The sequence below is a fragment of the Aedes albopictus genome, chromosome 3 (genome assembly GCF_035046485.1).
Source record: "Aedes albopictus strain Foshan chromosome 3, AalbF5, whole genome shotgun sequence".
Lineage (NCBI taxonomy): Eukaryota > Metazoa > Arthropoda > Insecta > Diptera > Culicidae > Aedes > Aedes albopictus.
Window position 1 is genome coordinate 112382077 of NC_085138.1, and position 17280 is coordinate 112399356.

General features: G+C 40.7%; 2 protein-coding genes across 4 annotated transcripts in view; both read right to left on the reverse strand.

Annotated features, from left to right (window-relative positions):
* Window positions 1-510: 510 nt before the first annotated feature.
* LOC109423379 (small G protein signaling modulator 2-like) overlaps window positions 511-17280 on the reverse strand; it is a 40202-nt gene continuing 23432 nt past the window's right edge. Inside the window, exons 3-15 of one of the 3 annotated variants that reach the window (XM_062842475.1) lie at window positions 16525-16722; window positions 15758-15930; window positions 15476-15695; window positions 15194-15415; window positions 14817-15126; window positions 14573-14758; window positions 14368-14507; window positions 14151-14310; window positions 13164-14089; window positions 12978-13102; window positions 2775-2954; window positions 2430-2707; window positions 511-2304 (exon numbers count right to left, since the gene is read on the reverse strand). In XM_062842475.1, the coding sequence (XP_062698459.1) occupies window positions 2216-2304; window positions 2430-2707; window positions 2775-2954; window positions 12978-13102; window positions 13164-14089; window positions 14151-14310; window positions 14368-14507; window positions 14573-14758; window positions 14817-15126; window positions 15194-15415; window positions 15476-15695; window positions 15758-15930; window positions 16525-16686 (3171 nt within the window). In that variant the 5' untranslated portion in view covers window positions 16687-16722 and the 3' untranslated portion in view covers window positions 511-2215. Of the gene's footprint in view, window positions 2305-2429; window positions 2708-2774; window positions 2955-12977; window positions 13103-13163; window positions 14090-14150; window positions 14311-14367; window positions 14508-14572; window positions 14759-14816; window positions 15127-15193; window positions 15416-15475; window positions 15696-15757; window positions 15931-16524; window positions 16746-17280 lie in introns of all 3 variants that reach the window. The other 2 variants (XM_062842474.1, XM_062842473.1) reach the window with 2 other exon arrangements.
* LOC109423381 (cytochrome c) lies at window positions 11883-12422 on the reverse strand. Its single transcript, XM_019698371.3, has one exon. The coding sequence runs from the start codon at window positions 12266-12268 to the stop codon at window positions 11945-11947; it is 324 nt and encodes a 107-aa protein (XP_019553916.1). The 5' UTR covers window positions 12269-12422; the 3' UTR covers window positions 11883-11944.

Consider the following 17280-nt stretch of genomic DNA (forward strand, 5'->3'; position numbering starts at 1 on the left):
AATACGCGTTTTTCGTCAAAATGCAAAAAAACTCACGAAGCTTCGCGAATCACATGCGAGTGCTTGCCAGCTTCGTTTACTCACGAATAAAGAAGTGCGAGTATTCTCGGGCCCCTGTTGTTCACGAGTATTTTTGTTTTGATTTGTGTCTGCTCAGCTGCAATCTTCATCATTTTCCATCCCTGGTAATACCTCTGTAATTGGCACACTCCAGTCTGTGCCCTTTCTTGTAGATTGGGCATATGAGGCCATCCAACCAACTAGTGGGCAATTCTTCATCCTCCCAAATCTTTATAATAATCTGATGGATTGATTGATGTAGCTGCTCGCTTCCGTGCTTAAGAAGTTCGACCGGGATCTCGTCCTTCCCAGCAGCCTTGCTGTTTTTCAGCTCCTTAAGGGCCTTTTTAACCTCATCCAGTGTTGGTGGTTCCACTGCTTGACTCCAATAATGAATATAATGGAACAAAAAGGATGTAATATTTCATTTGGAAACTAAATAATTTCTAGTGATTTTCAGTATTATTTATATTGTAATTTACCTCCAAATGTTGCATTGTACTTGCTCACACAAATACTGTATCGCTCACAATTGTCATATATTATATTCTGCTGCGAGGAAGAACTGTAGGAATAGCAGATGAAAATTTAACTAAAAGGAACTCAATTATCACATTCCATATATTGATTGACATTAAAAATGGCTGGTTTATCTAGACTCTCTAAATGCTGAACTATTTATGTACTCAATATAAAAAGGTCAACAACTTATGATTGTAAGTATGATTTCTGGATGTGTAAAAAAAATAAACTATAGATCACTCATACAGTTCATCCCCGCAAATCGCTTTCACCGATTCGCAGTCCAAATCCAAAGCGTCCCGCAGTCTCACACGTTGTGCCGCTTCCATAGGTTTTGTGTGTGGTCATACTGTGTATTTGTAATACAATATATTTCATAGTCTTATATCATATATAAACAGTATCATCTATAGGCAAATATTTTCCAGACAGCTTCGGGCTGCCCGTACTCGAAAATTGTATTCCTTCATTTCTTTTTCTTTATTCTTTAGATTTTACCAACTACTATTGGAAGATGTGATGAATTGATAACACTATTCCGGCTCGTCCGATCTGCTCAACCTCTAGACGACACCCGGAATTCGCATCACGAGGACTTGGGTTCAAATCCCGTTCGGTGATGGATGTGAGCGACCGCAGACGAGCTTCTATATAATAATATATAAATATATTTGTAATGATTCATAAGATTCATTTCTCAAGATATTTTGTGGTATTGTGATTTGACACTGATTTTTTTTTTCTTTTGTAACATATTGTTTGTGGGGTTAAAATGTGAAACTAATTTGTAATATAATTAGTTGTGTAAGGGTGTGTGCTCTTGGAGCGCGCTAAATTCAGCTCTGTAACAGTCGTTTGTTGCTGCTCGTCATCGTGTAACAGTAGTGTAAGGATAATTGTTCAGCAATCGAAAGCAATGCTTTTGGTTTGGTAAATATCTCATCGTTTAATCTTTAAAATAGTGTCTGTTTTTGGAATGTACCATTTCAACGAATAGTCTAAAACAATTTAAAAATTTCTGTGGTTTTATGAGAGTAAAATAATTATTTGCTTATTTGGATAACTAGTTACAGTTGGACACTTTAAAAAGGTGTATAAATATATGAATAGCAACAGTTTACAGACACAACAGTATACATGAATAGTAGGTATTGATTTATACACGCACAAAGGACGACTTATAGGTGTGTAAAATAGAAACACTCATCCTTCACGACAACATATTCCTAGAATAAGCAGGAATTTAAAACAATAGATACAGTACCTATTTTAGTTTCGTTTTGTTTTGTATACAAGAAGGTAACAGTGACATACGTTTGACAGTACATTGACATTTATGCTCATTATTATAACTAGTACTCCATCTACTGGTGAATTATTGAATAACGGCCATAACCAGTAGGATAGACAAATATGCATTTCACTGGTTTGGTTGATTCCTCATCGGAAACAAAAAAGGGTCCATTATGGTTGCATCAGTAACTTTCAACGTACTTCAATAGTTGGATTCCAGTCCAACTAAACTGATCCACAGTTTATATGCTTACAACAGCTTACGACACCCAGCTTGGATTTATCTTGTTATTTTCTTTACACAACAGCCTAAACCAATCTATGTTTTTGCAATGTCATCTTACTTATTTTCGATTATTGTTTGCAACTGAAGCACCAAATTCCTAGCCAGTTTCAGTACTGCAGGGGTGTTGTGCCGCTCAGCCATTTCTAAAATTACGAAAAATGTTTTGAAAAAATATGCCAAAATGCAAGTCACAAATTTAAACTCTCAAGACATTATGGAATGGTAAGTCAAGTTCGTTGAAAATATCCTGGAAAAGAATACAACTCACCGTTGAAAAACTTGATGATATCGGTGAAATCCATGCTGTTCGACAGAATGATGTCCCGATAGGTTTCCAGCAGAGCCAGTGCCAAAAACAGGACAAACTGAGCCGATGCCACATGCTTCGCCGCCCAAATCACCTCCCACACAGAGAAAATGTCCGAATAGATGAGCTCTCGCTTGAAGTCCAACAGGAACCATCGGTAGCAGAAGTAGAAGTGGGTGTAATCTCCATGGGCGTGCATCAGGTCGTACATCTCCGAGTCCAAGATTTGGATTAGCGATCTAAAAAAGAAAGAAAGTGGGATACAAATGGTACTCTAGTGTGAACTCCAACATCCGTCCAACTAACCTCATATTAGCAAAGTGCATATCCATCGCTCCTCCGTTGGGGAAATTCTCGATCATACGCTCCATGAATCGACAGAAGCAACCATAGCTGAGAGACTCGTCATCGAAGATCACCAGCAGTGGGGCCACCAGGTCGCACATACCCTGCATGTAGCCGACGTCCAGGTGTTCCCATACGTATCTGAAATCAAAACAAAAAAATATTGTTTCAAGTATTGGCAAAAATATTCGTTTAAAAACTGCGATTCGTTGAAACTTAGGGCGATTCGTGTGGAATTCCTCTAGTGATTCCCTAGTCTTACTTTTTGGACTTTTTTCAGAAATTCCTTCTGGGATTCCTAGAGATATTTCTTCTGGAATTTCTCCCAAAGATTTCTTCTGAGATTTCTGCAGTTCTCAAGTTCTTTCTATAATTCATTCCATATTACTAGAATTCCTTATAAAATTTCTCTAGATATTTTTTTCGCATTTTTTTCCAGAAAGTCCTTCTGAGAACAATGAAGGAATTATTTCGGGAATTTTTCCTAGACTTTTTCATAATATCCTTAAGCTTCCGGATTTTTTCGTTTACTGTTTCTTTTGGGATGTTTAGTGGATTTTCTTTTCAAATCTCTCCTAGATTTACTACTGTTTTTTTCTGTGATTTCATGTACGACTCCTCCAGATTTTTCCTCCAGAGATTTCTTGCAGGTGACCCTTCTAATATTTCTCAAGGAGCTATTTTTGGAATTGCTTCTTAAATTTGTTACCAGAAGCAATTCCTGAATACAAAACCCAACAAAGAATTCCAGAAGGTTCCGTAGAAAAAATCCCAAAAAAGACTTCTAAGACATCTAAGAGCTGAAGGAGTGATAAAGTTGCGAAAGAACGACCCGGTTAGGGTGGCGCTTCGAATCCAGTTTGTCTTTCTATTCTGCAGAATCGTAAGTCGTTCTTTGGCTCATTTGATTGAAACGCCGGACTAGCGATTCAGAGTCGTGGGTTCGTATTTCACCAAAACAAATGGTATTTTTTCATAAATTTATCTCTCAATTTGTTAATTAAACGTACTTTGCCTTCAAATGCTTCCAGTTTCGACGTTTATGCTCCTGTAGAAATAATTGCTGCGATTCCTCATCATGCAATTATGTACAGCTAAGATTCCTACAAAAATTCCTACTGTGAATTCTTCAGATATTTCTTCAAGAGTTCTTGCTATAATTCCTTAAGGGGTTTCTAGAAGGATTTCGCTAGAAATTTTTCTTACAATTTATTAATTTCAGCTGGAAATCCACTGATAGTTCTTGAATTCATTCAGGAATTTCTGGTGGAATGCATCAGGAAGTCTTGCTGAGATTCTTCAGGCAATTCCTTTTGGAAATCCTCGAGAAATATTTGGGAGACTGCTAAGAGCAATTCGTGAAGATATTCTAGCTAAAATGTTTGACAAATGCCAGAAAGCATTCCTAAAGAAGTAGTAGGAATATCTGAAAGAAATTTGCTGGTATTCCAAACGAATACTTTGGAGAAATCACAATAAAAATTTCGAGGGCAATCTCGGCAAGGATTGTGGAAAACTTTAAAGACAATTTCTCCCAAAGATTTCTCAATGGAATCCTTAAAAAGTTCCTTTAGACATTGCTTCGTGGATTTCTCCAAGAGTTCCTCTAGTAATGCCCCATGGGAAATCCTGCAGAAGTTTCTTCTGTGATTTCCTGCTGAGTCTCCTCCAGGAATGCCTCATGCCGGTCCTTCAGAGGTTTTCCCAAGGATTCCTCCAGTAATTTATCTTGAAATTTTTCCAAGAATTGCTCTGGGATAACCTCTAGAAATTCTTGCTGGGATTACTCCAATTCTTGATGGAATTCATTCAGCAACCCCGGCTGTAACTTCTCTATGGACTCTTTCAGAAATTCATTCAGAACTTTTTTCCAGGGATTCCTTCAGTATTCCTCTAGGTATTCCTTTAAATCCTTAGGAACAAGGATCGGTATATTCGCCTCACTCCATTCATATTCACTCCTCTTTGCTGAAGCGAATCGAGAAAGATGCAGCAAACGGATCGTCGTGATCAAACACGCAACCCCATCACCATTGGGAAGCGATGAGTCAGCTGCTTGACATGAATATTCGTTGCCATTCGTCGCAGTTTGGATCGCAAGCGAATGAATGAATGGCGAATGGTGAAAAATGCTGGTAAGCGATCGAAGCGGCTATTATCATAAGTAGAAGAGAATTTCTGCATGTAATGCATACATTTTTACTGTATTGTTGCTGAAATGCTAGATTAGCAAAGAAAATAATTCAAAAATATCAAAAATTCGTATGCACAATATCAATCGCATCACTCACGAATCGCATTCGCATGCGATGCGAATGTGGACGAATGAGTAATTTCCAAGTGTGGCTTCCCACCGTTCGCTGTCGTCGCTGACAAGCATACACACGAACTAAAGCGACAACCGTTCGCTGCTGACTGTCTTCGAATGTGGAAGAAGATAAAAAGTGGAAATCAGGAACCCTGCTTAGGAATTTCTTTTTACACACATCCTTTAAGATCCTTTGGAAATCCTCTTCAAATTCTTTTGAAAATTACCTTGAAAATTCCTCATTAAAGGTAGTAGGATTTCTTCAGGACTTTTTGGTGAAAATCCTCCAATAAGTCTTGCTAGAATTTTCCAAACAATACCTGCTGGAAGTATTCCAAAAAATCCTAGAAGACTCCTAAGAGCAAGAACTCCAGAAATACCATCTGGACATGCTTGAGATATCCTAGCAGGAATGTTTGAAGAAATCGTGGTAGGAGTTCTTGAAGGAATGCCACCAACAATTCCTGGAGTTATTCCGATAGGAATTCTTAGAGGAATCCTTGCCGAAATTCCTAAAAAAAATCATCGGATCAATTTATGTAGAAAACCTTACCCCTTGCAAAATTCCATGGAGGAATCCCAGCGGAAATTTCTAGCAGGAGCCCATCAGGCATTCCTGAAGGAAAGCCAAAACGATCTCTCGAAATATTTCACCACCAATTTCTCTTGGAATTCCTAGGATTCCTCCAGCATTTCCTCTTTGGTTTTCTCAAAGGAATTTTCTTGAAGTTCTTTTAGAAATTCCTACTATGATTCCAGCATAGCAGGATTTCTCTAGGAATCCCTCTTGAAATACATCCAGTAATTACCGCTAGATTTTTTTTCGAGAATTCTTACTAGCATTTCTTCGCGAATTATTGCTGAGGTTTATCAATTATTTTCAGCAAGAATATCTAAAATTATTGCTGCTGAGAGTCTTCCAGGAATTCCTGGAGGATTTACTGCAGATATTACATGAGAAACCCAAAATAGTGCTGGAGAGTTCCTTTGTGTAGAGGAATTCCAATAGCAGCCCTGAATAAATCTCAGCAGTAGCTTCTAAAAAAATCTCAAGAGGATTTCCAGTAGGAATACCATATTTCAGAAGAAATCCAATAATGAATTACAATAGGAATTGCTGGAACCTCAGCAAGAATTTCTAGTGATACCAAGGGCGTAGCCAGCTTTTCAGTCAGGGGGGGGGGCAAGCACCCTTAGCAAATTTGTACCTACTAGCTTTTATAACTATACGCAATACATACGATGAAATTTAATATAATAACATTACATTATATTCTGAAAGCAATATTAAACCCTTCAGCAGTCACGCTGTTGTATTTTGTACAATACGTTAAAAAATGCTCGCCTGATCTACATAAAACAAGGTGGTGCTGGTAGCTGTGAGACATTCCTGAAAAGATCATTGAAGGATTTCTGAAATTTCCGAAGGAACTCCTGAACGAATTTTTGAAGAGAACTTGAGAGGTATTTCTAAAGAAATCATTTGATAAATTCCTGGAGCAATCCCTGGAAGAATGCCTGGAAGAAGCCCTATAGAATCCCAAGAGGAATTCGCGGAGAAATCCCTGGGAGAATTTCTGATAGTCTACCTGGAGGAATTCCTGTATAAATGGGAGAAATACCTAGAGAAATATCTGAAAAGATCTCATTAAGAAAACCTAGAAGAATTCCTAGATAAATTTCTGGAGGATTCCTTGAAGGAAGTTCTGGAGCAATTCCAGGAGGAATTCTGAGAGGAATCCCTAGAAAAATTACAGAAGAAATCTCTTGAGGAATTCCTAGAGAAAATCATGGAGAAAATTCAGAATAAATCCTTGCAGGAATTCTGGGAGAAATCTCCGATGGAATTGCTGGAGAATTTCCTGAAGCAATTCCTGAGAAAATCTCTAGAGAGAATCCTGGAGAAATGCCTGGAGAAACTTCTGCACAAATTCCCGGAGAAATTTCTTGGATGAATTCTTGGAGCAATTCTTGGAAAAATTCCCTGGGAGAAATTGCTGGAGAAATTTCTGAAAAAGATCTCTTGAGAAATTCCAGGAGGTATTCCTGAAAGAACCCTTGGAAAATTTCTGGAGGATTCCCTGGTGGGATCTTTGGGAATATCCCTGGAGGAATCCCTGAAGCAATTCCTGAGCAAATCTCTGGAAGAATTCCTGGAGGAATGTCTGGAAAAATCCCAGATAAATTCAAGAAAGTATTCCTGGAGAATTTCCTGGAAGAATCTGTGAAGAAATCCTTAGAGGATTTCCTGAAGAAATTCCTGGAGGTATTGCTAACATAGTTTCTGGAAGATGTCCAAGAGCAATTTCTGGAGAAATTCCTAGACGAATGCCTGGGGTATTTCCTGGAAGAATTCCTGGAGAAGTTCCTGGAAAAATTCCTGGATAAAATCCCGTGGGAGTTGCTGGAGGAATCACTAGAGGAATTTTTGAAATAATTACTGGGTGAAATTCTAGGGGAATCTGCAGAGGAATTCTGAGAGATTTCTATTTCTATTTCTGTTATTTTTCTATTTCTGGAAAAAAAAATCCCTTAGAAAATTCCTGGAGGGATTTCTATCGGAATTCCTAGAGGAATTCCGGGAGAAATCAAAGATTTTACTTTTTGTACTCTATAATATTTGGAGAAATCCTTGAAGGAATTCTTTTAAAAAAATCTCTGAGGGAATCCTTGAAAAAATGTGTGTAGAAATTCCTGGAGGAATGACTGGTGGAATTCCTTGAGGTATTCATGTGGGAATTGCTGGAGGAAGAAATTATGATATTCCAGATGATATCTCCAGAGGAATTCTTGAAAGATTTACTGGATACATTGCTAGAGAAATCTCTAGACGAATTCTAGGAGATTTCTATTATTTTTCTATTTCTGGCGGATCTTTGGGGGAATCCTTGAAGAAGTTTGTGCAGAAATCTCTGGAGGAATCTCTAGAAGAATTCCTGGAGGAATACTGGAGGAATCCCTGAAAAATTCCTGAAGGTATTCCTGGAGATTTTTCTGGAAGAATTTCTGAAGAAATCCCTAGAGGATTTGCTGGAAGAATCCTTAGAGGAACTTGCCTGGATTCCCTGGAGGAATCTTAGGAGGATTTCCTGGAGGAATCCCTGGAGAAATTGGAGGAGAAATCCCTGGAGGAATCCCTGAAGCAATTCATGAATGAATCTCAGGAGAAATCCCCGAAGAAATGCCTGGAGGAATCCCTGAAAAGTTCCTGAGGGTATTCCTGGAGAATTTCCTGGGAGAATTTCTGAAAAAAAAACAGGAAAAGATTCAGGAAAAATTCCTGAAGAAATTGCTGACATAATTTCTGAACGATGTTCCCGGGAAATTCTTGGGTTAATAGCTAGAAAAATTGCTGGTGGAATTCCTGAAGAAATTCTTGGGAAAATTCCTGGAGAATTTCCTGGAGGAGTTCCTGGAGAAATTCTGGATGAAATCCTGGAGGAATGCCTGGAGGAATTTCTGGAGGTTTTCCTTTGAGAATTGCTGGAGAAATCCTTGATGGAATTCCTGAAGGACTCTTTGGAGGAACTCCTGGAACAATACTGGATGAATTTCTGAAAAAAAATCACCTGAGAAATTCCTGGAGGAATTTCTAGGGAAATGTCTGGAGGAATATTTAGAGAAATTTATGGAGGAATTCCTGGAAAGATCATCGAAGAAATTTCTGTAGGAATCCCTTGGTAAATCCTTGGAGAATTTCGTGGAGATATCCTTGGAAATCCCTGAATTTTAGCAGTATTCCTAGGGGAATCCCTGTAGCAATTCATGGAGGAAAATCTGGAAGAATTCTTGGGAGAATTTCTGATAAAAATCAAAAACGTATTCCTAGAGAAAATCCTGGAAGAACTTTTTATGGATTTCCTGGAGAAATTCTTAGATGAATTGCTGACATAATTTATAATGGAATTCCTTGATTTATTCTTGTTAAATTTCCTGGGGGTATCCCTGAAGATATTCCGAGAGGAATTCCTCGAGGAGAACATGGAGAAATGCCTGCATGAATTTCTGGATGTATCCCAGGAAAAAATCCTGAAGCAATCCCAGAAGAAACTCCTGGATGAGTTCTTGGTGGAATTCTTGGAGGATTCTCTGAAGTAATTCCTGGAGAAATCTTTGAAGAAATTCCTGTAGAAGTCTCTGCAAAAAATCACTTGCAGATTTCCTGGATAAATTTCTGTAGGAATTCTTGGAGAAATTCTAGAGGAATCCTTACAAGAGTTCCTGGAGAAACTCCAGAAGGAATCCCGAAAGCAATTTCAAGAGGAATTCGTAATGGAATCCAAAAACAGTTCCTGAAGGAAGTACTGACATAATTCCTGAGGTAGTTCCTTCAAAAATACAAGGAGAAATTTCTGAAGGAATCCTAAGAAGAGTTCCTCGGATAATCTTTGGAATCAGTTGTTGCAGAAAGAATCACAGAAGAAATTCCCGAGTTAAGCCCTGCAGAAAATCTTGGAGGAATCCCTGGAGGATATCCCATAGAAATAATGCCTGTAGGGACTAACGGAAGAATATCTAGAAATACTCATGGAGGAATCTCTAGAACAATTCCTGGAGGAATTTCTGGAGTAATCTCTAGAGGCATTTCTGAAGGAATCTCTGGATGAATTTTTAGGGGAATCCCTGCAGAAATTCCCAGAGGAATCCCTGGAATAATTCCTGGAGTAATCTCTGAATAAATCCGTGGAGGAATCCCTTGAGAAATTCCTGGAGGAATCCCTTGAGAAATTCCTGGAGGAATCCCAGGAAGAATTCCTGAAGAAATTGCAGATGGAATTCTTGGAGAAATCCTGAAAATTCATAAAAAAAGTTCGTGGAGAATCTCCTTGAGAAATCCTTGTAGCAGTTCTTGAAGAATCCCTGCAAGAGTTCCTGAAGAAACCCCAGGAGGAATTCCGGAAACAATTCCTCGAGGTATTGCAGAGGGAATCCCTAAACAGTCCCTGGAGAAAGTACTGGATTAATTCCTGGAGGAGTTCCTGAAAGAATTCCAAGAGGAACTCCTGAAGTAATTCCTAAAAGTGTTGTTTAAAGAGGAATCTTTAAAATAATCCTTGGAGTTTTCCCTGAAAGAAACACAGAAGAAATTCCCGGGTGAAACCCTGGAGGAATTCTTGAAGCAAAACCTAGATCAATTCCTGAAGAAATCCCATGAGGAATTCCAGGAAATCCCAGGTAAGCTTTCTTAACAAATTCCTGGAAGAATTTCGGTAGTAGAAAAAAAAACATGAAGGAATCCATGTCTGCAATAATTTTTGGACGAATAATTGTTGTAATCTTTGGATGGACTCACAAAATAATGTTTTGTACAATGTTTTAAGGAACTCCTGGATCAGTTTTTAGCTAATCTCTGGTAAAATTTCCTGCAAGGGTTTCTGGAAGATATTCCTGCTGAAATACTTCGAACTATTCCAGATTGAATTATTGGAGCAATCTCTAGTGGAATTTTTGAAGGAATATATGGAGTAATCCTCGACGAAATCTCTGAAAGAGCACTTGCCGAAATGCCTAAAAAAACTTCTGTTGGCATTCCTTTGGGAATCCCTGGAAAAAATCTTGGAGGATTCCTCGAAAAAAGCACTGGAACAATCACTGGAGGAACCTCTATAGATATCCCAGGAGAAATTCCCGGAGGAATGTCTGATGAAACCCATAGAGTAATTCTTGAAAAAATTCTGGAGCAATCCATGATGGAATCACTGAAGGAAAACATCCAGGAGGAATTCGTCGATGCATCTTTGCTGAAGTATCTGTAAAAATTTCTGAAGAAATCGTGAGAGGAATTATTGAAACATTTTTTGGAACAAACCCTGAAACAATCAATATCGGAACCCTGCAAGATGCCTATGGAAGAAAGGAGGAACTCCTTAAGAAGTCCCTTATGCAATTTCTGAAGAATAAATTCAGTTCCTGAATAAATGCATAAAGGAATTTCTGAAGGTGTCTATTCTATGGATTTCTATGGTAAGATTAAAATGATTCGCTTGGAAAAATATTTGGCAAAATTTCCTATGGTTTTCTAGTAAAAAAAGGTTTGATAATTGTGGATAAAAACCTTAATTATTAGGACAAGTTTATTTTTTGAGATATTCTGGAACTCTGAGTTATTGATAATCTTTGAGTTGGCTCGATTTAAAAAAAATAAATCTGACGGCCAGCGGGCGGGGGGCACGCCCCCCCCCCTGCCTCCCTCTGGCTACGCCCATGCCCGGGACCTCTACCCGGGATGATGCCAAAAGGTTCTTGGAAGAATCCTTGCAGTAATTTCTAGAGGAATCCCATCAAGGGAATTCCTGGGTGAATCTTTGGAAAAATCTCTGACGGAACCATTGGTGAAAGCCCTTTGGGTGTCTCAAGAAGAATTTCTTTGGGATGCATTCATGGAGGATTTCTCGAAGTATTCTTCTGGACGTATTCTTAGATAAATGGTTCTTGATGAGTTTTAACGGGAATTTTTTTTAAACCCCTGGAGTAATACATAAAGAAATTCGTGGAGAAATCCGTGGACGAATCACAGGAGGAATCTATGAACTTTAAGTGGACTCTGAGGAATCCCAGGAGAAATTGCTGGAGGAATTTTTTAGCGCATTTCTTCTGCATTCCCAGCAGGAATTTCTAGAGAACCCCATCAGACATTCCTGGAGGCTCTGAAATGTTCTTGCAGATTTTGGATATTCATGGATACTTATAATTTGTGAGGTTTTTAAAAAGGGGAATGCCTACTGTAATAGTCAAACAACAGTATTTCCATTTCCATTCGATATATTCAAACAAGTATGAAATGTCCATTACACGTCCTCAAAGTCCAACTCCTCCCCATTACTTAGGTCGACGCCTTCAGGTATGCAATCAAATCAGCACGCTCGCCGGGCTTCTTCATGCCCGGAAAGATCATCTTAGTCCCCGGAATATACTTCTTTGGGTTTTCCAGATACTCGAACAGTGTGTCCTCATTCCAAGTAATGCCCCGGTTCTTGTTGGCATCGGTATATGAAAATCCAGCAGCCTGACCAGTCTTGCGTCCGAAGATTCCATGTAGATTCGGCCCAATTTTGTGCTTGCCACCGGCTTCGACCGTGTGGCACTGCGAACAGCGTTGGACAAACACTTTCTTGCCCTTTTCAACGTCTCCCGCCGGAATGCCCATGACGAGGGATCGGTTCAGAAATTTGACTTGAAATTCTTGAAGAAGTAAAAGCTGGCGAAGAAATGCGCAGCTGGCTGGCACTTGATCTCTTCAAAGATTGAATGGAATTGACAGTAGGTATTTGGATATATCCGGTCCTCACCGAGCTACTATGATTGTAGGAAAAGGCATTCTCGCCATAGGGCACTGCATGAAATTATCTCCTTCTCTTTCACTCTTACAGAAATTTTGTAAACAACAAGGCCAAGAAACGTCAAAATCCCATACAAAATCAAAACAGTGCGGTGCCCTATTCTGAAGCTAGTTCTAGCCTGTTCTGGCAGGTTCTAGCAATTCTTGCAAAGAATGTCGACAAAAAGTGACATAAAATCTGCTATATGGGATATTGCACATATCGCACTCAAGGTTAACTGAAATCCAAAATAATCTGGAAAACTTTTCTCAAAAAGCACATGTTCAACGGGAAGTCTGCAAATCTCTTGATAAGAAGGTACGCTAGATTTTCCATAAAACCAGAATTTTAAGAACACAAGAATTAGGTATTATTATTATTATTAGCTTTATTAGGGAGATTTTCAGCCCGAGGCTGGTTCATCTCCAAAAAAAGAATACAAGACAAATCTACCTTTCCAGATGCTCCACTCGGTTTTTGTAGCCCCCCATTTCAACCTCATACTTTCAGCTTAAATCAGTTAGTTGTAATACTCACGTGCAAATGACGTTCCGCAGTTTGTCCAAATTTTCGTTGGCAAAATACCAATAGTTGCGGTCACATCGTTGAACATCCTTCTCGATGCGGTGAAGATTCAGTCCAAAGGATTCCAAAAGTTCGCTCTAAAAGTATTATTCAAAAGTATTACAAGAATTAAAAAGTTTTCAAAGTATGATCTCTTACGCTATAAATCCCCCCATTAGAACTCGCCGGCGACACACAAGTCGACTTTGGTTCCTGCAGTGCGTCCAGCTGACTGGTAATTCCCTCCTCGGGCAGGGCCTCCAGCGTATTGTTGTTCTGTTCCTTACCATCGTTGATCATTGTCACATCGATGGACGCATCAGTCACAATCACAGCTCTGGGATGTCCTGGCGACTGCATCGGACAATCATCCAAATCCGAATCCCTGATGCCGTCTTCTTCGTCATTGGGCAGTACATTTTCGTTGCTCGTTACTGGCAGCATATCGGCTACGTCCACAAAGTCGTTGCCGACCGTGGCGTACGAAGAATCTGATGGTGAACTTTTGTTGCTGTCTATGTTTTGGCTGTGTTCGGAGAGGGGAAGTTCCAGCCTGTCTGGGGAGCTTAGTTTTTCGCCTTCTTCTATGTCAGCTTTCTCGGACTCCTCCTTTGGTTCTTCTCTCGGCTCTTCCGGGAGCTTAGGTTTCGTAGTTTCTTCATCGTCCTCCATTTCCGGCTCGGACATATCCGAGAAGCCGTTCTCCTCGAACACCTCGTTCTCCATCTCTTCCTCTTCGGCGTCCTTGCTTTTGTTCTCCAAGCTTCCGCTGCCCGAACTGAGCTTGGCAACCGCCACCGCCGTCTTCTCCTTGTCTCTCTGGCGAACAATGGCTTCGACCGCCAACCATTCGCTCATCGTCGTCTCGTAGTAATGCTTGGTGGTTTCGTCCAAATCGGCACGTTCCTCCGGAGTCGTTCCAAAGGTGTAGTGTCCTAACAAGTACGGCCAAACCTCTTTCCGTATGTCGTGTTCAACTCCACCGTAGTAGACCAAACGGTAGACTTCCTGGTCGTCTGCCACAACTCCCCTGTCGTCGTGTAACTCATCCCAACGGGCTTTGGTTAAACCCTCTTCGGCACCAACTGCAACAAAAACATGAATGTATACTATTTGGTATTAAAATCCAAAGCTAATGAACAATACCATCAGGAGTAATCCTTCCGTTGACCAAGCCTGACAGATGAGTCCGGACCGTAGATAAATGCCGGCAGTACGCCAGCCAACCGTAAAAGGCGCGAGATATTATCTGCCTCTTCATCGTTGAGCAAACTAGGGCAATGCTTGTGGATTGGTTCGTTACCGGCTAAAAATACAGTGCAGATAAGTTTCTGAGCATCTTGTAATTCACGTGCTTGCTTACGTTTGGACTGTCGATTGACATTGCATCTATCGAGAGACTTTTGCTGGAGCAGTCGCTGCTTTCGTTCGTCGAACAGCTGCTCAGCTGCGCCCGGTAACGTGGGCTCGTCCGTCCCAGCTCCAGAATTGGATGATTTGCCACTACAATACAATAAGAACACAATTATTGACAACAATGTTCTACTGTGTAGTTAGACACATCATACAAAATTCATCGGTGTTGCCTTTGTTGACAACGCGGAACACGTAATCGATCGGCAGTTCATCGCTAGTGGCCGCTTCCAGGAGCGACGGCAGTGGTCTACGACGGGATTTGTGCGGCCAGGGGAAGATTCGCCCGATTCCACGTTGCGACCAAAGGGGAGGATCTAGCTGACCATGCGGTAGAAGGCCTACAATTGAACTCAAGATACAGCGCTGTAATACTCTAGGCACAAGTTCTCCACCAACCTGTCTCCAAACAGCTGAGAAACGCTGCCATATGTCCTCCCTCGGGAAAATGTATCGGCGGTCGTTGGACACCGTCCTGTCCTACTAGAATTATGGTACCGCCAGTATCACCTCCGCGAGCCTGGTGGCAGTGGACGTACACGATTTCATCCACATTGACGTTCAATGCGTACGCCCAGTAAGAACTTTTATCGATGTTCTCCGACTCGGTATAGCCATTCATCAGCTGATTCGGTGTCCACTTAATGGTCAACGACTGAATCGTCTGATGTAGGCTGAGGTAACCGGGCATCGGTTCACTGACTTCTTTCTGAAATGTCGAAAGGATAGGGAGATTGAAGTCCGATCATGTTGAACTAAAATTAGAAGACACTTACCGGCAGTACCAATACGTTGTTCTTCCCGTACAGCAGAGTGGCACGGGAGTTCTGGTGCAAGGACTCCACGTAGTCTTTCGAGGCGGACACCAGCGAGTTAGACTTGAACGAAGCCATGCTACCCTCTTCGGAGCTGGTGTGTAGACTACGCTTAAAGTTCAACATTGGTCTACGGATGGCCGGTGACGTTGGATTTCCCGAACTGATACGATGCCGCTGGACCTATTGAGAAGAACGGAATGATTGCTTGTCCAAAACAGATGAAATCAGCCAAGTGGTTACCAGCTCGTCGGCCGGCGGATCCGTCCAGTAGTGATCTGCCGTTTTGGCCCGAGAGTAGTCTAGTGCGCAAGGTCCTACCAGTAGAGAGCTCAGTATGGACCCGTAGTCTGGATCGGCAACCAGGGAGTCTCGCTCGTAGTACCGTGTTGCGTTCGTTACCAAATGATCAATTATACGCGATAGTTTTTTCTCATATAGTGCTAATCGGATCCAGAGATATCTACGGAACACAAACATGTTATAATCCATTTGAGAATCTACAGGATCGAAGACAATACTCACTTGACAACAGGTGGAGTCGTGGGTGAAGTAGTTGTCGACACCGAATGACTGCTGCCTTTCTTAAGAATTGGTGGTTTAATGGTGCTATCACTACTTGAAGAAGACCTCTTGTTTGGATCGTTGTTTTCAATTTCCTGGACTTTCTTACTGATTGCAGCAGCCTCAGTGCAGTGCTGTGCGATGAAACGAGTAGAACATAGGTTCGACAGTGTTAAGTACGATCGTCAATTCGGTAAAGCCATTCTACGAGCTATGGGCAGCTATGTACAAACTCTACAGTTGATTTTTCACTCGGAAAAGCGTTTACAAGTTCTCCCATAATTACGTCATAACACACTAATCCTCTAATATCAAAAAACAATCCAACTGGGAGCAGGTTGTCCAAAATGCTCTACTACAAAACCAAAAACAAAACGGAACTTGGTCGTCTCCAGTAACGGAAGCCAACGAATACAAGGAGATATTGAACAGAAAACTCTACATCGTTTACCGCTAATCATGATGAACAAAAATCGCAAGACAGTACCTGTCGCAGAGGTTCACAAAATCACTCACAATCCAATTTTGATGTAACAGGGATCTCTAAGGTTGGAAACAAACATTGCGGGATGTTTTTGGCTGGGTTCAAGGATGTTTGCTAGCATTCCTATACATGGGATACTCAGATATTGTGGGTTGACGGTTCTGGGTAGGGCACTTAACACGCATCAAAAGCTCTCTATATACCTCTCTCTCTCACTTTCTGCAAACACCTTCTGCGAACTCACCTTGGCCACCTTGTGCAGCAGTGCCGTAGTCGAGGAGGTTTTGAACAAACCGAGGGCTCGCCTCCGCAGGCCTTGACTGAGACAGGCTTCCACAGCGGCGCAGAGTGAAGTCACCGAGCCGGATTCCTCGTGGATGTACTTCTTGGTGACCGCTTCCTCCATCACCTGTTTCACCTCTTTCTTGACAGCTGCTATGAGCTTTTCTTTAAAATCAATATTATCTGAGTTTGGTTTGGTTTGGTCATAGAACACGAGTAACGGGTTGTGCGGGATTGAAACGGGTGCAGTGTGTGCAGCAACACGTGTATTTTTTTTGTTCGTTTTGTTCACACATGATATTACCAATTTCGGAAGCCGGTGAATGAACGTACATGACGAGTAACGCACGAGTGGTTCATAACAAACCGTGGAATCAATGTATACAAGGGAGAAGAAACAAGAACAGACATTTACTAATATACATCGACCAACAGAAAACAGAAGCTTACGATCTAATATGTACAATAAGACAGAGATAGAAAAATAAATCAAAACAGTTGCAAGAATTCATAAGAAAATCTCAAAATGTCTACTATAATAGCTCAAACAAACAATTGTAGCAACTAGAGCAGTGTTCCTCGTACGATATATATGCATCTTGAAAATATACTTGAATGTTTTGCCATGTATCCAAAAGTTGGCGGCCATGTGCAAATGCTAATTCCGATGCTGGTCAAAAATTCTCTGTAACTACATATTGAAATATACGTCCACTTT